Source organism: Daktulosphaira vitifoliae, unplaced genomic scaffold (assembly GCF_025091365.1).
Source record: "Daktulosphaira vitifoliae isolate Bord-2020 unplaced genomic scaffold, ASM2509136v1 Scaffold_2, whole genome shotgun sequence".
NCBI classification, from domain to species: Eukaryota; Metazoa; Arthropoda; class Insecta; order Hemiptera; family Phylloxeridae; genus Daktulosphaira; species Daktulosphaira vitifoliae.
Window position 1 is genome coordinate 19324896 of NW_026099573.1, and position 27629 is coordinate 19352524.

The 27629-nt window shown below is 24.6% G+C and overlaps 2 protein-coding genes across 3 annotated transcripts; one reads left to right on the forward strand and one right to left on the reverse strand.

Moving 5' to 3' along the window:
* Positions 1-4168: 4168 nt before the first annotated feature.
* On the reverse strand, positions 4169-10799 carry LOC126899424 (ethylmalonyl-CoA decarboxylase-like). 2 transcript variants are annotated; one of them, XM_050674377.1, is made up of 4 exons: positions 10606-10799; positions 6861-7057; positions 5871-6104; positions 4169-4651 (listed from the first exon to the last, which is right to left on the reverse strand). In XM_050674377.1, exons 2-4 carry the CDS (start codon positions 7042-7044, stop codon positions 4218-4220), a joined length of 852 nt encoding a protein of 283 aa, XP_050530334.1. In that variant the 5' UTR covers positions 7045-7057; positions 10606-10799; the 3' UTR covers positions 4169-4217. The 2 variants fall into 2 exon arrangements, with proteins under 2 accessions (XP_050530334.1, XP_050530333.1); XM_050674376.1 differs by having other exon boundaries at positions 10576-10607.
* A 1924-nt stretch (positions 10800-12723) lies between these two features.
* On the forward strand, positions 12724-22687 carry LOC126899403 (cell division control protein 45 homolog). The gene is made up of 13 exons (XM_050674338.1): positions 12724-12896; positions 13160-13312; positions 13370-13507; positions 14141-14212; positions 15430-15618; positions 15685-15746; positions 16859-17062; positions 17802-17933; positions 18201-18405; positions 20886-20941; positions 21346-21484; positions 22156-22355; positions 22542-22687. Exons 1-13 carry the CDS (start codon positions 12846-12848, stop codon positions 22681-22683), a joined length of 1743 nt encoding a protein of 580 aa, XP_050530295.1. The 5' UTR covers positions 12724-12845; the 3' UTR covers positions 22684-22687.
* The last annotated feature ends 4942 nt before the right edge of the window (positions 22688-27629 follow it).

A 27629-nucleotide genomic window follows, 5' to 3' on the forward strand; every position in this document is an offset into this window, starting at 1 on the left:
GTCATATAATGACCCAAATATTTCTGTTTATCAAAAAAAAATGAATTCTTTAATAAAAATTATTATCATGTTAAAAAATAAAACAATTGTTAGATTTAATATGAATTTTAAAATTAATTAATATCAATTGTAGTATTTTTTGTACCTGAAATATATAAATACATGTTTAAATGTTTGGATTCATTTTTAGTAGATTTAATATGAATCATTTTAATAAATTGAACATCAAAGTTAAAGAAAAATGTTTGTATTAAAATTGCAAAATTTTAAAAAGTAATAAATTGTTGTATAAAAATTTATTTAAAAGTGTTATTAATCGATAAGTAAACAGTCAATCAAAAAGTACAAGGTTTATTATGACAAACAAATTTTGATGTGGTATTTTAATATTTTATTGTAGCTAATTAAACGACAAATTGATATTTAACTACAAGACTTATTAATAACACTATTTAATAACCGTGAAAAAAGGGAAGCAATGAAAGAATTGGTCATACAATTTTTATTATTAAATCGATGAATATAAATTTTTAAACTTACCAATATCGTTTTACTAAATGATGACGAAGAGGGATAAAATAGAGCTCATTTAATAGTATTTAGAAAAATATTTGTTTTTAAATACAAAATACTTTAAAAGTATTTAAAATACTCCAGAAAAAAAGAATTAATATACAGTATTAAATACCAATAAGTATTCGAATATTTTTATTTAAATACTTTTACTCAAGTACAGGTCTGGTTTTACTTTAGTGTCAAATTTCCCATAGTTGAACAATCGTCGGACAAACATTTTAGCTTCGATGCGAAGCTGAGAAGGTATAAGTTATACCATATGTTTTTTAGCTTCAATGCATAGCTGAGACATAACTTTTTTTTTAATCGGACCATTTCCCTTTATACGAGGAGGGGGTTCAAATTTAAAATATGCATATAGAAAGTAGAACTTTTTTAACTTGAAAATAGACATCAAAGTTAATAACAAAAAATACGATTATTGTAAAAAAATTCTTTTTTATATTTTTAACTTTATAATCCTATAACTTGTTTAAAAATATATGGATCAATATAATTTTTTTTTTTTATATATACATGATGTATTTACATATTATTTGGCATACTTTTTTTATAAATCTGACCCTTTACCTGCCTACAGGGGGGATTCAAAATGACAACTTTTTCACAAAAAATTAACGTTTTCAACTTAACTTTTGAAAATGTTCCGGAAGGTCTGACACTTTTATATATATATTAAATTAAAGATAATGTAATATACTATATTATGGAAAAAAATATTTCGGACTTTATTTTGTCTTCACGGTGAAAATGGCTACCAAATGCTATTATTGTGTGAAAATTCTCAATTTTATATTTTACATTTTTAACTTTATATTTCCGTAACTTTTTGAAAAATGTATAGATCAATACAGTTTTTGTAATATACTTAAGGGTTAACTATACATATATATGCAAAAAAAAAAAAAATTCGGACTTAGTTTTGTTTTCATAGTGAAAACGGACATCTAAGTTAATTTATTAAGTATAATAAGTTAATTTATTTTTAATTAAGATATATTTATAGATTATTCATATGTAACCTAATAATCAAATATAAATATTTATTATATTAATTAGAAAGATATTGTTATTATTTAGGACTTCTACGAAACTCTAATTGCAGATTTGAAATCTGTGCAAAAATGGGTTTAGACAAATATATTTGGGTCTCTGATGAAAATTTCTTGTAGACCAGTAAATTTATTAATAAATAATATACAATTTTTTTTTAAGTATTGCATCAAGACCTTTATGTTTTATATACTTTAAAATTTTTAAAATTTTGCAATATTTTAATAGCAAACTTTGAAGGTCAAAATATTTTTTGATATATTTTTTTTTCTTTTCAGAAACTTTTAGTTGTGTTCTTTGAACCTATATCATATTTGAATCGATTTATAATTTATTTTTGTATGCTTTTACGGTCTTGAACATACAAGGTTTGCTGAAAATAGCCAACTTTATCATCTCATTAAAAAAAGTAACTGTACGAATTTTTTTTTCAAATTTACATAGTACTTACCTTTAGGCAATTAAAATGTCTGGTGAAAATTTGATGATGGAGGAATTATTTTTACACCACTTATAGAATTTACAAAATTTACAATTTGCGTATTATGGAAAATCCACAAACTACATAATTTTTAACAATTTATTTTTATTTTTTGTATTTATTCTGCGTTTTGTAATAGATTAAGTTATCAGGACTGATAAAAAAATCCTAATAACAAAATCGAACTTAGCAATCGCTAATTTCGAAAAAGCTCTGTTACTTTTCTTTAGTAATTATTTTTTTCTTTAATTTTATAGCACATTTATTCAGTTAATTTATTGAAAAGGTTGGAAAATAAAATGAGAAGAACAATACTTAGACTGTATTCAAGATATTCACTCGGTGATGTTAGACTAGAACATCTTGATAATAGATGTGTGTAATTTTGGATTAAGTGTTGTTAATGTACTCAGATATTTAGATAAACAATCTATAAAGTATTATACGTACGAACTTATAATTGCTTATATATTTGAGATGTATTTTTATAACATTTAATATTATATTAATCTTATAAAAATATATTTAAAACATAATTTATTTAAAAATTAAGGGTTTGGTGCAACAACCAGATAAATCCATTTTTTTTTATTTCAAGGAGAAGCCATTTTATTAACATTTTTGTATTAAAAGCAATGGTAAAATGTTTTTTATAATAAAGTATCTCCTCAAATAATAGGAATAAAGAATTTGTTTTGTATAAAGTTTCCAAAGAAAAGCATATATCTTCATAATCGACAAAAATATTATTTTTGTGACAGATCATCTAAGTAAAGATATCACTTTAGAATGAGGTGTATACATGAAAGACTCAGAAATTAAGAAATACATAGGATATGGAATTAAAATTGTTGGGAAGTTTATGTTTCTAAGGTGCAAGTATTAAAACTAATTAGCTTAAATTAAAAATTAAAAAAAAAATCTCGATTATAATTAGGTTTTTTTAATGTGTGTTGACATTTCTCAACAAAACAATGTTGTTTTGTTATATTACCTATAAACTATAATTTAGGGAAACATTAATATTAATATCATCAGGTGTTTTATATAGATTAATTTTAAAAAGAGATCTTTGATATTTAAAACACTTTTATAGCTAAAATTATTAATTAAAATACTTTAATTAATTTAATAAAATTGATTTTGAACAAATTTACATTTAATTTTAATAACAAATCGATCATATATATAGTATACATACTATGCATACTGTTTATATGTATTTTAGATCTAATTTTGATTTATTTACAACAATGTTAGGTGAAATTTGTTTCAAAAAGAACGGATTCCTGGCAGGACTTCTTTTCGTATGAATAATGCTCGGAACTGCTTTCTTTAAAAATTTAAGGATGAGGAACGTAAACGCATTAATTTTTATGAGAAATATGAACATAATTTACGATTCATTTAAATTTTAGTGTTTCTAATTTTTTTTTCTATTTCTAGACGTTATAAATAAACATGTACTTTTACGTTAACTAATAAGAATATTTTTTGTATTAAAAACAGACGAACCTATATATCTGTATTATGTATTCTATGTCCCTTTCTGATTCAGTCGTAACCATCCTCTCTTTAATAAAATGAAAATGACATATTAATTTACAGGGTCATTCTTTTATCATAAGCCTCTTAATTAATCGAAAAATAATAATAATACAGATAACTTTATTATTGTTTTCTTTTAGTTCAATGTTTCTCTCAATTCATTAAGTATGGATTATTTTTTAAGTTCGCGTAAGTGCTTTTTAAACGTGTAAATAAAATATATCAATATTATTATTACAATATCAATATCAGATAAAGATCAAGTTTCTATAATAGGAAGTGAGCAAGGAATAGAACGAGTTCCATTTAAAAATGAATTTTCCCAACTCGGATTAACAGATTGTATAAAATAATAATGCTAAGATGTCCGGGAATTCAAATAAACAACATATAAACAGTTATAATGATTACGTTGAAAGATAAAAACTTACTTCGTTAAGTATTAGAAGTGTAAATTTCTATTAATCTATACATATTCGCTAATAGAGCTTTGAATTTAAACACATCAAACAGTTTTTCTCAAAAATTTTAATAAATATTAAACTTATCAAGGTTCAATTTATTTATGTTTAATATATTGTTGTAGAGCAGCTTGATTAGCGGGACCTCCCCAAAGAGGAGCCATTATTTTCCGTTCCATTAGGCTAGTAGTTTCTGGACATTGGTGGTAAGTTATTCGTAAATATTTAATAGCATTGATAACATCGATTGGATACTTGCTAACCCTATGTAGCAACCAATGGACTGCATCTGAGAAAGTATTCACTATACCGTCAATCAATCCCATTTGTAAGGCATGAGTTGCAGGTATTGGTTTAGCTTCTAATAGTAAGTCCATGGTCTTTTGGTGGCCAACGATTTTCATTAAACGACCGGCACCTCCCCAAGCTGGGATAACACCCATTCGTGCGTGTACAAAACCAATGGTTGCAGAATGATTTATCAGTCTATAGTCACAAGCAGTACATAGTTCAGCACCACCACCTAATGCACCTAAAAATTATAGACTATAAATAAGCGCAATTCAGGGTGGGTAGTAAGGGTTCATTCATAAATTAAATTTATAACAAATAAAATCGGAGTGAACGTAGTCTAATATTCTCACTGACGCGCCAGTGTGAAATAAGTGGTTGGCACAGCCAACTCTATTTATGTCTTTTATTGTTTTTCCTTAAAATAAAAACTGATTACAAAAAATTATATAAATATATATCTATATAGCATTTTAATACATAGTATGGCAAGAGTATAACTTATACTGGTGTATATTTATAATGCATACTCTACCGGTTATATACTTACTTCATGTATCAACATTAGGGTGGCCCATATTTTTAAAATTTTGGAAATTCTTTGAACTCACCCACCAAATTTGTGTGTATGCAAAAAAAAATTAACTACAAAAAAGTTCAGGCCGTATACATAATTTTAATCCGTGTCAACTTAGAGTTAAAAATTGGCTAAAAGGAGTATTATTAAATTTTTTTTGCAATTTACTCGTAAATTAATGCTGTTACAAAAAAAAATATATTAAAACTAAGTTTTAGATCTATTTGTTTTGTATAAATTAAGTCTAACCGGTTTAGAAGAAAATCCGTTAGTTTTCCAAAAAAATGTCAAAATACGGTCTTCACGGTGAAAATGGTTACCAAATGCTATTTTTGTGTAAAAATTCTCGATTTTATATTTTTAATTTTTAACTTTATTATGCTATAACTCTTTGAAAAATGTATGGATCAATAAAAAATTTTTATGAGAAATAATATTTATATCCCTTTTTCATTCGACATACTTTTTTTTTAAATAACACCATTTCCCTTTATCTATTATAAATATATATATATATATATTTATTCGTATATTGCACTTATAAATCATAAAACTTGTAATCAGGATATAAATAAGGAAATAGGAGGTCATGTAACTTCTGGAATAATCCACCAATATTTAAAAAAAAACTAAACTGTACACATTTTCCTGTCCTCTCCAGTACAAATATTATGTAACTTAGTTGAAAGGACATTATATATATATAAAAAAATTCATTAATATGAAACTATACTAATAAACATAAATACTAAAATTTATTAATACATCATTGACCTATCTAAGAATCGGAAGTCCTATTATGAAACCTATTAAAATTCTATACTTTGCTAAATTTTAATATAGTAGTAAATTGATAAACTTTTTTTTATTTAATAAAAATTACCTGTGCCATCAATGTAAGCAACGGTGATAAATGGTAATTTTTGAAAGCGATCTAGTATGTAATGCATGTAAGTGCCCATTGCGTAACCGTCCTTAGCAGTGTTAGCTTTCTTAGCCATGTTCAAATCTCCACCTGAACAGAAATTACCATCAGCTCCGTACAAAATAGCTCCTTTACATTCATTCCAACTTTCCAATTCGTCTACAATTTTCTCCAAGTCGATCATCATTTTCCCTATTTTTTTTCAAAAATAATGTAAAAGATATTTTTCTTATCACCCAACCAGTGACGCCGACTCCTAAGTCCACTAGGGTAGCTGTCTTACTTCCAAAAAAGCTGGGTGGTTGGTTAATGTTTGTCATGTAAATATTAAAATATTAATGATTGTATATAATCCACTTAAGTTTTAAAAATATAGCTGTTAAAATTTTATAACCTAAATAATAATTTCTATTCGATAATAATTGTCAAAATAATTATCAAAAATGTATTAGGCATAATATACAAACCCTACTGAGATATTAATAGCCCCACTAATAACAATACAATAAAAATGTATTATTGGTTGGTTTTTCTTTAAAAATATCATGTTCGAATATTCAAACTATTTATACAAATAAACTATAATATACAAATAGTTTTATTTATTTTATTACAATTTATTTATACTGTAATAAAAACAAATTTAATTTAACTTTGTAATATATTAAACCAAACTCAATCGTTAAATTTTTTACACATTTTTTGTTTTTGAATAGTTAACAAATTGTTTGTTTTTAAATTTTTCTCTTGAATTACCAAAAAGTCTCCAACAATAAATAAACTGGTTTGGTAAGAATTAAGCCTTTATTATATTTTATTTTAAAAATAAAAAAATATTGCCTTACTTACAATTTTTTTTAACTTAGCGCAACTACACCTAATCATTACAATTTATTATTATAAAAAGACCTAATAAATAAAGTCCATAACACATATTTTGGTTCTTACCGCTGATTGCATTTTTAACTCGAGGATTGTTTAATTGAATTTTAGCAATGCAGTTAATTTCATCTTTCTCCAAATCAACCGATCCACCATCAAATTTTGACATAATACATTTGGCTTCTTTGATAGTTAGCTCAGGACCTGAGTATAAGTTACGTAAAAGATGTTTTGGACATTTTTTCTCCATTAGACTTAGTAAACTATATAAAATTATTATATTAATTTCTGTTCAACATAAGTATAAAAATTTAGGACTTATTTTTTACAATTAAACATTGTATTCAAAATAATTTATAAACCTTTAAATTTCTCTAAAAATATTACATCCTTAGAAATGTTTTTAAAAGTTTTAAGTACAATAATTGTACTTTTAAAAATCAATTATTGATAGATGTAAACTAGTCTAAATTCTAACAAAAATCATAGATTGGATTATGTTTCTTATATCGTTTTAATTATTTTATATATTTTTTAATATGTTGATCCCATAACGAAAGTAATTATGTATTAAAAATACAATACATAATTAGTAAAAAAAAGGTCTTATCTATTATAATCATAGCTTAATATTGTTAATTGATCAATTTTTTTTTAAATTGCTTATAGAGTACCCACCTTGATTCACTAATATTAATATTAGATTATATGTTCAAATTAGTAAATTATGGTGGAACACTCTACATGTAATCGATATTAAAATCATAAAATTATTATATCAATAAACTGAATCGAATTAAAAAAAAACCGAGCACAGTAGGGTCGCGTCACAGTGGGGACGTGGCATAGTTGGGTCCTGTATAGATGATATCTGACTGTGATTAAAATCACTATCATAAAAAACGCTACGATGCAAATCTGTAGATAGTGTTTCATTTTAAAAAAATTGATGGATTATTCCAAAAGCTTCATAAACTGTTAGTTCCTTATTAATATCCTGATTACAAGTTATATGATTTATAAGTGTAATGTATGAGATTTTCATATTGGGTAGCTAGTCTCTGAGCTGAATGTCTTTGTTCTAACGAATATCGTGCCGGCGGACAGAGCTAAAGGTCACAATTTTCTTAGTTAATACTGAGACTTTAATCAATTTATTAATAAATTTATTTAACTAAGTGTATTGCAACTCTATACTTACTGAGTAGCTAGTCATTGAACTTAATGTTTTTGCTTTAACAAGCATCTCGCCGGCGGACAAAGTAAAGGTTGAGATTAGATATTATTCTTGAATTAGGTATGTTAGATTAGAATATATTTGTAACCTTATGTGTATTGAATAGCTAGTCTTTGAAGTTAATATCTTTGTTCTAACGAACATCGTGACTGCGGACAGCGCAAAGAAACTTACGAAAATAAATTTTTAATGTTTAATTTTTGTCTTGGTGATTATTGTGCCGCATCCTTTTAAGGCGCTAGCGACGGGACACATTGGGCCACTACAATTCCGCCTTGATAAATTTTTTATATAGATATAAATATTTCTGAATCTTATTTTAGCCAGGCCAAAGGAAGATTTAAGAAATATTGGTGTCGATCTTTCAATAAAATATATTCTCTCAAAAGAAAATACTTATTCAACAAACATAAAAAATTAAATAAGAACAAATTATAAATTTTACTTCTAATAAAATATAGTGTTTAGAATTTTTTACAAGTAAAATCAGTCATAGATTTTTGTAATTAAATCGTATTATTTAAAATTTGAACAATTTTCGTAAGTATTATATTGACTATATGACGTGTAGTGTAAATTGTATGAGTTACCATTATTTAATACCAAAATCAACATTGGATTACTTGAAATATTATTGCATTACATAGGACGTAAGGAAAGTACAATTTAAACTACGCTTTCGAATCTCCGACTATCTATTGCGTAATAGATCATTAATAAAATTAATAAAAAATATATAAATTAAAAAAAATTAATATTGCAAATATTCTATTACCTACCGCTTGCTTAAACCCTTTTACTATTTGTATTTTTAATAAAATTAAAAAAATTATATAAACAAAAGAAATTTAACACTGCAAATATTCCCCTACTATTCCCCTATTTATTTTTTAGGTTCAAAGGTTTATAATTTTGTTATGAAAAAAAATCACTTTATTTGTCAACAATAAATACATTGAAACTTACAACTTTAATATTTGAAATTCTACTGAGGCCTAATGATTTTTTATTTAATTTTTTTTAATTTTAAAACCAAAAATTATACCCCTGAAGCATTATAATGTATACTATACACAGATGAAATACATTTAAAAACTAACTTATATTGGCTAATTAAAAGTAATGAAATAATGGTATTTTAATACCACAAATTACCGTAAAACTTATGAGCCTGCAAATTATGCATTTATGTTAATGATAAGGGACATTAACTTTTATTTATATTTATATAACCAATTATTTAATACAATAATTATAGTAAAAGGTGCTGTACAATAAATTTATTCCTTATATGTGGTGTTACTACATTGAAGCAGGTTCCAATTACCATTAAATCAAAAACTGCACAAGCTGGGTTTATCTTATATATGTATATACAGTCATTAGAATTCAATAAGGCACGTATTTAATAGAAAAATAAAAATAATATTTATAAATAATTTTTTTCCTTGCTTTTTCCCCAACTATACTTGGGGTTGATCAAGCTTATTTATTAGATACTGATCTAATTTAGAAAATGACTAGCCTATAACAATTTTTGACCAGCACTTTGGAATTTATTAAAATTTTTAAATGTTGAGTGTAGGAATACCATGGCAGAGTAATGTGATAAAGTGATAAATATAACATAGTCCACACCTCACCTATATTTTATATTTTAACATAGTTTTATTAATTTCATAATTTTACATTTTATAAGCTAATTAATTATGTATATTTTTATTTTAAAAATAAAGCTGACATATTTATTAGGTACAAGGGATAAACATGAATTATATTTCATGATTGATAAATTGATTTAATATGTACCTAAAGGAATACAAAAAAAATGTATTAATTATGATTGATAAAATTCTGATGACCGCATATTTTATTGACATTTGTTTTTGTATACAAAAACAGATGTAGTCATTAATAAACTAAAATATTTTAAATAAAAGAGAATTACACTTTCTTGTTTAATTTGTCTATAATTTATTTTCATTCTACTAATTCATAATTTTGTTTTAAGGCTATAAATAAATGATACAATTTGAAATTATCTTAATAACAAATGTTCAAGAGTGTTTTTTTCATCTAAAACTATTAGATTTATATGTAATATTATTTGTCATATTTTAAATAAAAATACAATATATTTCTAATCTTACACAAGAAAGTAACATTAGTTAATATATAAAAATACGGTTAGGCACATTATTTCATACTTAGCGAGAAAACATTTTTTTATCTGGGAATGGAGTACCCCCACGATTAAAACACTATTTGCGCCAATTATTTCCAAACTAGTCGATAAAAATATTTTAAAATTGCCTACTCCCTCTATAAAGCTGAGCTGAAAAAGCCTCTTAGATGAAATTATCACCGTTATAGTGTAAGTAAACCGAAAGTCTGAAAAAGACAAAAACTATAGATTTGATAGATATAATACTATCTTAATTACAAACTATGAATTTGACTTTTTTTTATATAAATTAAAAAATTAACTTAACTCTAATCGCAAACATAATAACTAAATTAAAACTGTGATAATTCTTTTCTTACTTTGTTATGATGAACATAAATAAAAATTACCTTTTTTATTTGGAAGCACTCACAAAAATTAATTTGATTTAGCCTTCAAAAGCAGTATATCTTTTGATAAATTTTATTTAAATTAATATTGAAACAATCGCCAGCCAGGTTATATAAAGGTCATAGGATCACAATAAAAATCATTAATAACTTCATAATAGACAGCTGATATAGACAAAATTGAATACGCGAGTATATTCAGTAATAATAAACACAGAACAAATCTTAATAAATTTTCTTCATACGTCTAAGTTTACGTTTGTACAAAAATATTCAAAATAGGTGTACAACTAATTTTACGGCTGTATTTTTAATTAATATTTACTCGCACACAACTGTAAAAAATATATGAATAATCATGTTAACTTCATTATAAATTATAAATGTAATGGTTGAATACTAGTGTTTCGTTTTAATTTATGTTACAAACCCTGAATCTAACCATGGGCACAAATAAAGTAAATTATGTTATACTTACAAATCTCTTAAATAAAATTTCTTTAAAAAATACTTATGAGAACCTTTGTATACGAATGAAAAAAACCCAGCACAGGGGGGTCGCGGCACAGTGGTGACGTGGTATAGATGGATCAAGTATAATGATATCTGACAGTGATTAAAATCACTATAAAAAAACCCAGCACAGGGGGGTCGCTGCACAGTAGTGACGTGGCATAGTTGGGTCCTGTATAGATGATATCTGACAGTGATTAAAATCACTATCAAAAAAAAACGCTTCGATGCAAATCTTTAGATAGTGTTTAATTTTAAAAAATTGGTGGATTATTCCAAAAGCTTCATAAACTGCTAGTTCCTTATTAATATCCTGATTAAGACAAAGTATGTAGAATAAAAAAGAGATTATTAGAAAATAGTATTTCCCATAAAAAAATTATATTGATCAATACACTTTTCAATAAGTTATAGCATTATAATGTTAAAAATGTAAAAAATAAAATTGAGAATTTTCACACAATAATAGCATTTGGTAGCCATTTTCACCTTGAAGATAAAATAAAGTCCGAAATTTTTTTTTTCCATGATAAAGTATATTACATTAGCTTTAATTTAAGATATATATAAAAGTGTCAGACTTTCCGGAACACTTTCAAAATTTAAGTTGAAAAAGTCAATTTTTTGTGAAAAAGTTGTCATTTTGAATCCCCCCCTGTAGGCAGGTAAAAAGTCAGATTTATAAAAAAAATATACCAAATGATAGGTAAAGACATCATGCATCTACAAAAAAAAGAATTATATTGATCCATACATCTTTCGAGAAGTTATAGCATTATAAAGTTAAAAATATAAAAAAGAATCTTTTTACAAAAATCGTATTTTTTTTATTAAGTTTAATGTCTGTTTTCACCATGAAGATAAAATAAAGTCCGAAATATTTTTTTACCATGATAAAGTATATTACATTAGCTTTAATTTAAAATATATATAAAAGTGTCAGACCTTCCGGAACACTTTCAAAAGTTAAGTTGAAAAAATTAATTTTTTGTAAAAAAGTTGTCATTTTAAATCCCCCCCTGTAGGCAGGTAAAAAGTCAGATTTATAAAAAAAATATACCAAATGATAGGTAATGACATCATGCATCTATAAAAAAAAGAATTATATTGATATGTTTATTTTTGAAAAAGTTACGGCAGTTTTTAGTAAAAAAAATTGAAAAAATTTCGAAAATTAGCCATTTTTAAATTTGTAATTTTTTCGGAGGTTTCCCCCAGTTACGGGGAATGAGGGAATTTTTGAGGGTAATGTCTTCGACTAGATACGATTTGTGATCTTTTGACGTATCGTTGAAAGAAATCGGTTACGTGAGAGCTGAGAAAAAGTGGAAACAGACAACAAAAAAAAAACACATCATAGTAAAATTAATACCTTCACAGCTTCGCATAGAAACTAAAATTTACATAAATAAAGTACGAACTTATAATAAATATAAGAGTATATTTAAATGATTTAAAAAAGTAGCACTAAGAAAGCCGCAGTGTTGCCAGTGATTCGTAATAAACATTCCCACCTTATGGCAAATTTAGTTTTATAATTTTTATCACTAATTTTCGCGCCAAAACAAAAAACTAAAAAATAAACAATAAAACATTCAAGGTACGAGATTAGATAGCACAATTAGAACTGTATTATTATTCATGTAGTAAATTGGTTTCAATATAAGTATTGAATTATATTTTAAATTCAATATGAAAATCTATGTTCCTTAAGATTGCAATTCATAATGTTTGTCGAGGATTTAGTCAAAGGGTTCTACGATGTTATTTTGAAAACTGTAGGTACTTTCATATAAAATGTTTAAATTTTATTAATAAATATATTTATTTAAATTGTATATCTTACTACTAAAATTTTTTGTAATAGAATTTTAATTTTAAAAATATATTTAACTATTTTGGTAGTGATTAGGTTTACATTTTCATAAATATTAAAGAAAGTTCTTAAGCATAATTATTTAAATTATATCTTACACTGTTCAATAATGAATTATAACACCTTTTAAACTATAAAATACTTTATAATAATAATTGTATACAGAAAATATTAATTTTGGCCAATTATGATGTTGATGCTATTTGTGCTGTAAAAATCCTTCAAAGTATTTTACGGTTTGATAATATAATTTATGTACTTGTTCCTGTAAAAACATTGACAGAATTAAAAAAAGCCTATGATGAACAGAAAATTGATGTAAGTAATAGATATAATATTTGTCTCTAAATTAAAAGTTTTTTCGTCATATATTAGGTAAAACATGTAGTATTAATAAATTGTGGAGGAACAATAGATATAATTGAAGAATTAGAACCTGATGAAGATGTAATTTTTTTTATAATTGACAGTCATAAACCCACAGATGTATGCAATATCTATAGTAGTTCACAAGTAAGCATTACTTTTTGTATTTAAAATTTTAATTATATTAAATAAAATTAAAATGTTAAAAAGTATGTATAATTTGAACATTGTAAATTATATAGGCTAAGACCAGTAAATAGTTAAAAATGTCTGATCTTCTTCCATATTTCAAATTTAAATTTTAAGAGTATCAAAAAGAAACTTTAATTTATGTTTATTGAAATAAACATAGATTAATAAAGATAAATTATATATTATAAAAAAATTTGGTATTGGAAAGTTATACAATTATCTAAAATTCTAGTCCCCTATTAAATTATTTTTATTAAATATCTGCTTAGTCTTATATAATTATTAGAGTAATATGTTTAAAAATAGAATAAGGAAAACTTATTTATAAAAATCTACTATAAATCTGAATTGTTTTTTTTTTACCACATTCATTAGCTAAATTAAATCATTAGCTAAGCAGAGGTTTAATGAAATTTTTACGAGGGCAATGTTTGCCTATGTTGAAAATAATTAACTTATAATTTAAATCCAAATAAAATTATCTTTCTATAGATAACTAAATACAAAATTTGCCAAAACTAAAATAACCCTTAATGGCTTAGCATTTTAAAAATTTAATTATATAACTTATTCACTTAACATCAACAGGTTAGAATTCTTGCTCCCCCAGAAGATGACGAATCAATTCCAGATTTTGAAGACATCTTTAATGAAAATGAAGTAATTTTGTGATTGTTAAAAAATTATATGAAACTTTAAACATTTTATAAACAGTAGTGTAATTTAATCAGTGTTGTAGGTAAGGAGGTTCAAACTCCACTAAAATTATTTTGACTAGTTATCATGTTTTATTAGAAATAATAGAATAGAAATTTATATATTCAGTAACTTCGATATCATAAATAATTTATAATTACGTCTTAAATGTATTATATTCATTTTTATAACTAGGGCCTATAATTATATGTATTTATATTATTCTATTAAGTTATTCCAAACACATAATTAGTACTAATTTTTATTCATCGATTTGGAAATTTGCTAATGTGTTGTTACTGAGGTTATAGTTAGAATGGATTAGAAGTGTTTATCCTATCTAAAACGAAAATAATTTCTAACATACTATATAATCTTATAACAAAGTTGCATAAATTTTGGACTCTTTAAAGAGGCCTGTGCAAAATTTATAAATGCATGCAATTTAGAGCTCTATTATTCAATCAGGCTCTTAATATAATAAAGGTTTTTTTAATTTTTAAATTTAACTAAATACTAACAATTGTAGAGAAGCATCTGGTATGTTATGCAATAAGAGAATTTCAATGATATTATAAGGTAAGTTCTATAAGAATGTAGTGAGACCAGCTATGATGCATGGTTCAGATTGTTGGGTGGTTCACAAGAAAGTAAAGCAGAGATGAGAATGCTCAGATGGATGAGTGGAGTGACTAAAGATAGAATAAGGAACGAACATATAAGAGGGAGTATAGGTAGAGCGTCAATCAAGTATAAGATAAGGGAAAATAGACGTAGATAATTCTCAGTTATGTTATGAGGATAGAAGAATCAGAAGCTGTTAGAACAGTCATAGAAATTAATGTTGAAGGAAGAAGACACAAAGGAAGACAAAAAAAGAGATGGATTGATGTTATTATATGCGATATGAGGATGGATGATATGTGCGTAGATGATGTGGGAGATTGTATCAAGTGGAAGTTTAGTATAAAGGTGGCTGACTCCAAGTAGTGGACATAAAGGTGAGGAAAAAGAAAAAGAATTGAATACTAACAATATTAGTACAAACCAAGAATAACGGTTTCATTGTATCATTATTTGTTACTGTGAATAAAGAGTAATATTTAATATTAATATATTGAAAAATGTTTACCCATTCTTTTATTTTGGAATTTATTGAAAGATGATCTTAATTGTTATAGTCTTCAGATGATGAGAGTGATTTTAATGATATTGATGATGATAACAATGATACTGTAGAAGAACAACAAAATAAAAGAAGAAAATTAGACCAAAATGCATTAATAAAAAGAAGTAATAGAAGAAAATGGGAGGAAAATAGGAAAAAGTTATTATTTGATTATACTCAGTTCACATATTATGGACGTTCGGTATTTAATTAATAAATAAATAATTCATAAATAGATTGTAAATATTTTGATTATATCATTTCATAGAGTGCCATATTAATGTTTGACTTATCATGGAAATTGCATCGAGAATCAATTGATTTATTGTGGTACGTATAATATTACTTGTTAACAGTAAAAATGTTTTATATTTTTCATAATAATTATTATTTACGGCTAAATTAAGTCATGGTAATATTCTATTAGTATTATAAAGAGTGATGGTGTAGCCGAATCTATAACACAGCAGTGAATAATGTTCACTGTCTCAGGTTCAAACTCGGTCACAGGCAGGGTCAAACCAAAAATCAGTTCGGTAATTGAAATTGTCATCCCTCTCTCTGGCGACATACTAACCACCTGTCCCTGATTATTAATGGTTAAGAGACGTCTTCCTTTGGGGAAGGCTGCTATGGCTATTAATGGGACTAAAAAGCAATATATATATATATATATATATTCTTTAAATAATAATTTACTAATTTGATTATATAAACTATTGTTAAAATTAGTAAACTATGGTAAGACACCTATATATGTATATATATTAGATATATATAATTATTTATTTAATTTATACAATTATAAAAATAAATATATTTATTTAGATTATAATATAAAATAATAACCATGCCCCACAGTACAGAGACAATTAGCAAAATTCAAATTATTTATCTATATTATTACAATATATTGCAAACAGTCGTGGAACGTAATTGTGTATTGAATGCACACATTTAACAAATGTATAAGTTTATTGAACTTATAGGTTCATCGAACAATATAGTTTTGATTGTATACCTAATAAAACAGTAGAATTTGTCCATGACAGCCAAATGATTCCCTATACTTTTTTATTTCTGACCCTTTGTAAAGAAACTATGTATTATTGTAGATTTTTTTAAACTATACGATGTATTTCTTTTTACGTTAAAGTCAAGTTAATTTAAGTCAAATTTTATATTACTAAGTTAATTATTAAACTCGTTTAAATTATTAGTTGCTTTAAATAGTAATAAAAAACAAGTATAATATAATGTAATATTTAATACCACATAATTCTATTATTGCTGTTTAATATATAGACTGTTATCTGAAGTCCAATACCTTCATACTATGTAAAATTTATTACATTTTTCAATATTTTTTAAAATTCTCAGAAAAATTTTATTTTATTTTAACTGATTTAAAATCATATTAATAAGAACATTTTTCTTTTCAGGTGGGGTATTGTTGGAGTAACTGAGCAGTATATATTAGGTAAAACTGAACGCATGCGCTATTTAAAAGAAGTTGAATTGATTGCAGGTCATATAGGACGAATTTGTGAGTCTTCAATAAATAATGATGATGTAGAAAATATGTCACAAACATTATCCAAACCTTCAAATACTTCTATACAACTTCGAATTGAATCTGAAAAAGAGTAAGTGTTATGATGTTATTTTAATATAACTATTGATTATGAAATTGATTAGTTCTTTCAAAACATTTATTTTATTTAATTAGATATTATTAAAAAGGATTTAAATTCCTAATACTTAATTCTAAATTGATTCCAATTTGGCTTATGATTTTTTACATCTTATCTAGTTGTTGAGTTGATTACTAATTATTAATTAAGCATTAAATGAGCATTTAAAACATTATAAAAATATTTTAATTTTTTATATAATATGACGAAAAAAAAATTTTATTTTTATGTCTTTTTTTTAGTACAGTTACATGTGAGTTTGAAAAAAAGAAAATTTAAGTGTCTTTGTGTTTTTTGATACTAAAGACAATAGTTTAATTAGATACGACACTTAGTTTTTAATTCATTATACTCACTTACTCTTGTTAGTTATTCAACTAATTGTAAAGAAAAAGTCACAAATATTTTAGAAATTACAATTGGTCACTTAGTTTGGGAGTTAAAAATCAACTCCATTATAAGATAATTGTCATAAGCACCATTTTACACAATGCTTTTTGAACAACAAATTATATTAGAAAATTAAAAAAAAAAAAAATGTTGAGTTTTTCCAATTAGTAATTATCTGTAGATAAGATTGAAAAAATCTGAAATCTGTAATGGAAGCTTCATCTAAATATTGTAGACAAGTAAAATGTCTATTGCCATGTGTTATATTTTAATTATTTTTTATGTATTATTTTTTTTTTAGTTTATTATTAGCATTATACAGACATTGGACTATTGAGTCTAGTCTTCGATATTCTATGTTCACAGCAGTTTCTTTAAAACTCTGGACTATAAAAGGAGAAAAGAGGTTGAAACAAATTTTAGCAGAAATGGGGTATGATAAATTAGTAAAAAAATTAATAAATTTTTATTACTTATGTACAGGATTATTTTATAAACATTAGTCATCCTATTTCTCATATAATAATTATGTTAAAAAATACTTAAAAAAATTTTCTTAACACAATCATAATTTTTAAGAAAAATTGAATGGTTAATGTTTACACAATCACTATGTTTTTTACCTTTTTCATAAAAAAATACATTTTATTTTTAGAAGGTAGAGAAAATATTTTAATAACTTGCTGTAATTTTATTTAAGATTGCCTTTGGCTGAAAGTCGACAAATGTATCACTCAATGGATTTAAGTTTACGTAAGCAATTTTATGGTATGATGGAAAAAATATCCAATGCTCATAATTTACTTCAAATGACATATCCATCATTTATGCTACATCAAGGGTTTAAAACCAGATATCAATGTGCTGATTATGTTTACTCCATGGTAGCAACATTAGAAAGTAATGTAAGTTAGATTTTAGTAAATTCTAGCTAAAATCATAAAAATAATGAAATGATAAATAAAATTAATAAGTATTTTTATCTCCAATTTTATTTTTAAATATGTATATAACTAAATATTAATTTTATACAAATTTTTAAAAAAACATTTTCTTATGTCACTGTTTCTTAAGTTAAAGAGGCCTCTCTAATGTTTACTTGACGCCCTCGAAGATGAAATTATATCACTGAATTTCATTATACAATACAAGTGATTTATAATATGTATCAGGTGTGTTTAGAAAATAATGGGAATTTTTAAATTTCACGGGTTTAGAGATTCCAATAATCAAAAAAAAAAAAATTTCATAATGGTACATATATCCCTGTAGTATAAAAAAATTTTTAACTGGATTCATTTTTTACTTTGTCAGTAAAACCTGCTAAGGTTAGACGTGTTTTTTTGAACTCGGCTATTTTCATTTGTTAAAAAAATGCATCAAAGGGTTTGTACAAAAAAAAATTTGCGTAAAAAATGAAATAAAGTGTAACAAAGTGTGTGAAATGTTAACAAAGGCCTATGGTGAGTCTACCATGAGTAAAGAAATGGTTATGAACAATTGGTGAATCACAATTCAGAGCAGTAGCTGGTAATGTTGGAATATCGATTGGCTCATGCCATAAAATTTTTTCAAGTATGAAACCCGTTGCAGCAAAATTGTTGAATTTCTAAATAAAACAGCGGCAAATGGAAGTTACTCAGGAGTCACTTAATGAAGTCAACGAAGTTATAGAATCACTGAATATGTTATAATAACTGAAGAAACATGGGTATATGGATATGACGTAAAATCTAAGACTGAATCGTCCCAGTGAAGGCATTCTGGATTGGCAAGACCAAAAAAGGTTCGACAAGTGTGATCAAACGTGAAGGTTATGCTCACTGTATTCATCAATTTTAATAGCATAGTGCGTCATGAATTCTTGTCACAAAGTCAAAAAGTCAACAGAGAGTACTACTTACAAATTCAACGTCGTTTACGTGAAGCAATCCGAAAAAGTGCCTGGATTTGTGGCAAAACAATTCATGGCTTTTGCACAACGATAATGCACCTGCTCACATTTTATTACTTGTTCAAGAATTTTTGGCCAAAAACAATACTATAATGATGTCCCAGCCTCCATATTTGCTAGACATAGCTCTGTGTGACTTTTTTCTATTTCCAAAAGTATAGAGGACATTAAAGTTTACAAGCATAGATGACTTAAAAAGCGCATTGTTGAATGTGCTAAAGGCTATCCCAAAGATCGAGTTTGAGAAGTGTTTCGAGGATTACTAGAAAAAGCGTTGGCATAAATGCATAATATCTAATGGGGACTTTTTTGAAGGCGCCAACATTAATGTAGACGAATAAATAAATAATTTTTTTAAAAAACTAAAATTCCCATTATATTCTGAACACACTTCGTATGTACATTAAGGTGACTGTTAATTATAAACTTTTAAAATTGCTTAGTGTCACCCCCTAGACTTGTTTAAATATCTGAAAAAAATAATTTGCAAAAATTAATGACCATAAGCACGGCCCCAAGAAGATTAAAAATGATACCCTAAAGGTAGTTTTTTTGTCTATCTCATAAACATTAATTTTTACGTAAAATTTTATAGAGACCTTTGTAGATATAATATTTTTCTATAAAAGATTTTTAAAAATTTGTTATTTAGCCTAAAAAAAATGAAAATGCAAATGTTCAATTTTTACTATCGATGATTTTATATGATATATACCCAATTAAATAAATTTTATTTGTATCTCAAATATTCATTTTATAAGAAGAATCCATTTTATAAAACAATTATTAAAATCTTTTTTCTTAATATTGAGAACAAATGTATAATTTCATTGTATAATCGACAACATACTGTGTGAATAGTAAATGATAGAAAAAATGTTAGGTAAAAAGTATATAGAAAATTTAATTTAAAACAACTTTTATGTGAACATTTTCTTTCTGTGATGAACGTTTTATAAAATAAATCAAGTTAATAGTATCAATAGTAAAAATATTAACATATTTATTTATTTTTTGGCTAAATAACAATTGTTCAAAAAAATTTCTAGACTTATTTTTATAGAAAAATATATCTACAAAAAAATCTTAATAAACTTTTTCATAAAAGTTAATGTTATTGAGATTCTAGGGGATGGAACTTGTTAAAATTAAGCTTATGATTACCCTTACATTGTAATTTGTATAATATCATCATCATTAATATTATTAACTTTATTGATAAATATAAAATTTAAAATAAATTGGAAAATAATGTTCATATGGTCATTCCAAAAGAATCTATTTTATTTTTCCAGTTTCTTGAAAAATTAGTTTCATACACCATACTTAGCAAGTTATGTTTGTTTACTAGAAATACTCTTAGACTGCTTATATTTATGACTGTGTATTTTCTTATTATTAAATTATTTCAAATCAATTCTAATGTTACAGTCACGTGACAAAACGCCCACAGAGTGTTTTTATAATGCAATGGATTCATTATCAAGGTAAATATATGTTTTTTAACACATATATATGTCTAGAAGCAGGCATGCCAATATTTATTTCATGATTCAATTATTCATAAGTATTATACAATTTTTTTAAATAAAATTTTAAGAACTTCATTTCCTTAATTTTTATTTTAAAAAATAATTTACAAAAAGTATATAATAAATAAAATTACTAAATCTTAAAAATTAAGCTTATCATGAGAATTAAAAAAATATTTTGTCTTAATCATATAGAATTATAATAAGTATTTTTTTGTTTTCTGCATTATTCCTATTTATACAGAAATTTCATTTAGTTTTTTATCCGATTTTTAGGATTTACTAAATTTTCCACAAAAAAAGAAAAATTGGTTTTTTATCTTTCCTATCTTATACTATAAAAATTTTGTTTATGCTAGATCTAAAAAAGATTTGCTAGATCAAGGTATTGAAAAAGCAAAATGGATACTTACTAATATGTTTAGACACGTTCAGGCTGCATTAGATATGAAACAAGTTATTTCAGCTGGACCATTTTACTATTTAATTGTTCAAGAAGTATGTACATAATTAAAATATATTAAGCTCAGTTTATTTAATATTTAAATATCAATATACATTAGGGTGGCTTTTATTTTATTAACTTTCATTGATCGATCTCCGTACCTGCCAAATTTTTCATTTTTATATGAAAGTCATTTGGGTAAAATTTGGTTTTGATAATTTACTCCCTTCAAGTGTAGAATCGGGGTTGAAATTCACTCAAATTCGTAATTTTTCAGTTTATGATCATTATTTCTAAAATTAACACACTTAGTCTATAAATGTATAGAATATAAATTATAGATTTTAATATTTTATTTAAAAAAGGTATTTACAAAAATTTTCTAAAATTATTTTTACTTGCTCAAAAAAATTAAATAAAAAATAAATAAAAGTTTTTTTAAATATCCTTTTTTAACATAAATCATTCTTAACTTTCAAAATAATTACTTTACAACATTTAGAAATAATGATCATAAACTGAAAAATTACGCTTTTGAGTGAATTTCAACCCCGATTCTACACTTGAAGGGAGTAAATTATCAAAACCAAATTTTACCCAAATGACTTTCACATAAAAATGAAAAATTTGGCAGGTACGGAGATCAATCAATGAAAGTTAATAAAATAAGAGCCACCCTAATATACATACATATATATGATTATAATAATTTTTAATTTTTTAGGGTACATTACACTCTTACCATTATTCTAATCCACATTGCTTGATAATGTTGGCTTCTTTTGCTCTAAGAGCTCAAGTTGCATCAACTCGAAAAGCAAAAGCCACACGTTTGCCTTTAATAGCTTCAGCTTCACTTGATCCTGAACAAGAAACTTGCCTGGTAATTGGAATTCCACCTATTACTGAAACAATGCCTCGAAGGTATGTCATTTTAATTTATTTTATTAAAAATGCTTTTTTCTATTAATTGTTATTGATTTATCTCTATAATTTAAAAGTTAAATTTGGGGATAAAATATATAATACCATAAAATTGCATTTTTAAGAATACAGTAAATGGTAAGTACAGTATTTGAAAATAATTTAGAAAATTATGTTTTGTCATAGTTTTTTTGGAAAAGCTTTTGAGCAAGTAGCCAATAAGACAAGCATTGATATTTCAATGGATTACTTTGATTCGTCAATTGTAAAAATGCAAATCAAAGATCGACCAAGGTTTTTTGATGCATTGACAGCATTGCTTAGTTGATGAGCATATATGATTACTCTCAATTAATTTTACTATTTATGTTCTTTGTAAAGTTAACATTGTATATTTATGTATGAAAAAAGATTTGCTTAATATTTTTAAATACATTATTATTTTATAATTAATTTTTTATTTAATTTTTATTTATTTATATTTTATTTGATCAAATCATATTAATACAAATATATCATAACCGAAAAAAAATTTATATTTTTGATTTGTTATCTTTATTAAAATTATTATATCTTATAAATTTTTTATTTTTTGATTAAAAGTATTTTAATAGTTTTATAAAATAACATTAAAAATTTATATAAAAATTGTTCACTAGGATAATTTTTGACATTTAAATTGAATTCTATGAAAATTGGTTTTAATTTCCAATGTGGTAAGAAAAGGGATTTTAATCCAACTTCCCATATTATTAGGTTTCCATTTGTGTAATACCTTTTTTCTATTCATACATCTATAAATTACGATTGTTTCAAACATAGAACTGTTGATGTAGCAACTAAAATGACTCTTATGACAAATAATAGTTTTGAGTATGTAAAAAATGCAAATGAAGAAATGTACAAGAAAAATTTAAAAAAACGGTAGCACAGTGGGGTCGCGGCCAAGTATGGACGTGGCATAGTTGGGATAAGTATAGATGATATCTAACTGTGATTAAAATCACTATCATAAGAAACGCTTCAATGCAAATCTGTTGATAGTATTTAATTTTAAGAAATTGGTAGATTATTTAAAAACCAATAATAACTCTTATTCCCTTAATTTTATCCCGATTAGTTATTTAATTTATAATTATTATATATGAATAAATAATAATTAAATAATAATTAAATAATAATTAGTATGAAATTGATATTCAATAATTTAATATTGTAATTTTTACGGAGATATTATAAAAATAGTTAAGTAGTTGTACAGGGTGATTGACTAACTATGCCTCACGAATTATCTCTGAAAATATAAGAGTTATAAACAATTTTTTTTTTTAAATCATTATGGATCTTTAATGAGCTGTTTCACGAGAAAATTTAAATTTTTACCACCATCCCTTTTGCTTAAAAATAGTGTCAACTTCATATTTTCAAATGGCAACACCATTTTTTTTTTATACCATTATATTTAGTTTAATAAAAAAAAAATGTTTTGTAAAAAAAATATTTTATTTTATTAAATATTAAGCGCTCCACGGCTCTCTAAAGTTTAGGGTTTATTAAGAAAAAATCATTACAGACGAGAACGTTATGGATCGTAAATCGATAAGCGCTACCACTTCTTATCGGTACACTAAATAATAACGATACTATATTTACCCGACTACTGTTTTATTTGTTAAATCCCCTAAACTTTAAATAGTAATATCTCGCTTAGAATTTATTAAAATTGATTTTTTTTTTTGAGAATTTTTTTTTTTATTATTAACAAGATTAATAAAAAAAAAAACTGGGTTGCTATTTGAAAAACTAAAGTTGATATTGATTTAAGGGTTGAGGGATGAAGATTGAATCTTCATTTTTCTTGTCAAGTAGCTCAACAAAGATTTATAACAAATAAAATAATTACATATACGATAATACTAATATTTTTAAAGAAAATTCGTGAGGCATAGTTAGTCAATCACTCTGTATATTTCTTTACTTTTAACGCGTATAAAAATTTAAAAGGCTTAATGCAATACTTTTCAATAAAAAATGTTTGTTACTTATAACAAATTTATAAGTTTTATACACTGGACTACCAGAAACTTTCATCAGAAACAAAAATATACTTTTCTAAATCAACTTTTCGCGATGTTTTCAAATGTGCAATTAGACTTTTTCTATTACTTCTAAATTTTAATATTATTACTTATTATTAAAAAATAATATATTTATATATAAAAAAATAATTAAGAACAAAAAAAAATTATTTTAATACTGATTTTGATTATTAATATGTTAAAAGTAAGGAAAATGACATAATCAACCTATTTTTTTAATCCTTTAAAGCTGATTTTTGTGAAAGTTTATAATAAAAGAAATTAATTTATTAGCATAACCTTTAGCTCAATTTGCAAGTTTGAAATTGACATCATTAGAATCTAATGAAATATCTATTTCCTATCTGATAGGAAATTTTATGAATAAAAAAATTGTATCGTTAAGATTAATATGCACTCAGGACATTTTATAATAACTATTTATAGTAAATTTATCAGAAAAGCTCAATATTTTTTTGAATTTTTATCGTAATAGATAACTTAAATAGATATAATAGTAATCATTTTCTAGTAACTTTTGGTGTTTAAAAATATTCTACAATTGAAATATGAACTGAATTCATTTTAATCATTTACTTTACTAAAATAACTAATCAAAAAAAAGTCGTTAAAAAGATCTAAAAATCCATTGTTAATTCAGGAGAAACTAACTATCATTTTTTTTAGAAATGATTTATATATCAACATGTTACCAAAAAAATTTGAAACATTATAGTCTAGTAGTAGCACACACAAATAGAGTAAAAAAATTATTATATTCCAAAGTAAAATGATTTAATTTTGTAATTGAAATCTATCATATCGAACTTGATTCGTCAATAAATACTTTGAAAACATTAGAAATGAATGATTTTAATTGTCTGTATGGAGAACATGGGATAAGTAACTGTTTAATTGATAAATTAGAATTTTTTTTCAATTTTTGAGGATAATATCTTCAACTAGATACGAATTGTAGTCATTTGACGTATCGTTGAAAAAAGTAGATCAAGTTAGAGCAGAGAAAATAAATGATAGTCACAAAAAAATACCTTCTCAGCTTTGCATCGAAGCTAAAACCTAAAATAATTTTAATATGAACAAGAAATTTCTTCTTGCGAGTGGCAACTACAGTGATGGGATCCTTGATCTTTATTGAAATGATTGAATTAAATAAGATAATAATTAAAGGAATTGAAAATGTATTTTAATTTAAAAAGAATTAAGAAAAAATTAAGAAAAAATTCCTTACTATACGCGGTTTGGAACCTTGTACCCCAATCGTGTAAGACACAAGTTTTACCGACTTGGCAATCGTACGTCGCTTCCATCGTCTAAAAAAATTGTCAATTTGAGCTAGTTCAAATTTCAAAGTTATTTTTCTCAACTTACAAAATGCAAAAAAATTTAAATAAGTTTAACTTTATATGCTATATCAAAATAAATACCTAAGGTATCTAAAAAAAAATTATAATGATTCGGTCATTTTTTAAAAAAGTAATGGCATTTTAAGTAAAAAAATTTGTAAGTAAAAATTGAAAAAATATCAAAAATTAGCGATTTTTAAATTTATAATTTTTTGAGGGATTTCCCTCGTTTTTGGGGAACGAGGGAATTTTTTTCAATTTTTGAGGGTAATATCTTTGACTAAATACGATTTGTGATCTTTTGACCTATTGTTCATTAAAATCGAGAGCTGAGATTAAGTGTTCAGACACAACAAGAAAACACATCATAGTAAATTTAATACCTTCTCAGCTTCGCATCGAAGCTAAAAAAAATGTAAAAGTATGTATTAAGCAATACAAATATTTACAAATTAAAATTTCTCAAAAAAAAAAAAATTGGATTTTTAATTTTTTTAATTTTTGAGGAGATTATAACAAAAGATTACTTAGCTTCATCTAAGTAACCACCTCTTTCGATCCTAGTTTTACAGAAAAAAAAATATCAATTACTTTTAAAAAGTATTTTTCTAATTTTATATTGAAGTGTCATTATAAATAAATTTGTTGCCATTAAATTTAATTATTTATTAGCACAAAAAATTGTATTATATTTCAATTTTAGTGGATTTTCAACTGAAAAAATAAATAGGAGAATAATTAAAAGGAAAATTATTTGTCATCATTACAATTTAAAAATTATCCTTATTACCAGAATTGTGTAATTTCAATTAGTAAAAATTAATTTACTTTAAATTAAGAATTTTTAAAATAAAAATGTATTTTGCCGAGTTCTTATTATAACTCAATATCAAAACTATCTAGAGCTTAAAAACTAAATAATTTTATTGTTAGTTTTGAGTAATTTTATATTTATATAAATTTATATATTTCCAATTAATAAATGGTTTACCAAACTGATATGTAATGTGATTTTTATACTAAGCAAATTTATTTTATTATTTTTATAAAATTAACATACAATACACAGTGTTGGTATCCCACCATTTCACGATTAATTCTAATAAACATTTAAAACTGTACCATTTTACAGACTGCTTTTTAAAAATAATAATAGTATAAGGTAACTATCGAGATATAACAATACTATATATATATACAGTGGTGGCTCGTACGTACTAGAGGTGGGGAGGTGCGACTTTAAGTAAATACCGCTAGTCATAAATATAAGAAATTGTCAAATTAAATATAAAATGAAACACAGTACACATATTATTATTTTATTCATAAAATTGTTATAGTATATTATAGCAAGTGTATGAATTTATGTAAATGTTATGTAATTAAAAAATAACTAATTTATGGAATTATTTTATGAATAAAATCCATCCACCCGTTTTTTGTTGATGAAAAATGTTCGATGGCCCTTGTATTGAATTCTACATCTTATGCAATCATTTCACTTTTAATACTAAGAATAGATAAGGCGTTTAGTCTGTCTTATTCCATGGTAATTCGTAAATAAGTTATTATTCTGTTGAATATCTGCGTTCAGCTTCCGACGATGTCATTGGAATGACGACCAATAATTTAAGTACTTCCTTAAATAAATCGCTCATTCTATTTGTTATTATATAGTTAATTGTAGGAATAATTCCTTTTAATAAACGAAAACCATCACGGCTATATATAATCTCAAGTTCAGTTCTTAAACGTTCTTTTGTAAAGAAAGGATAGCAATTCATAATTTTTTGTAAATAATCAATTGGGAATTTATTCTTAAATTTTGA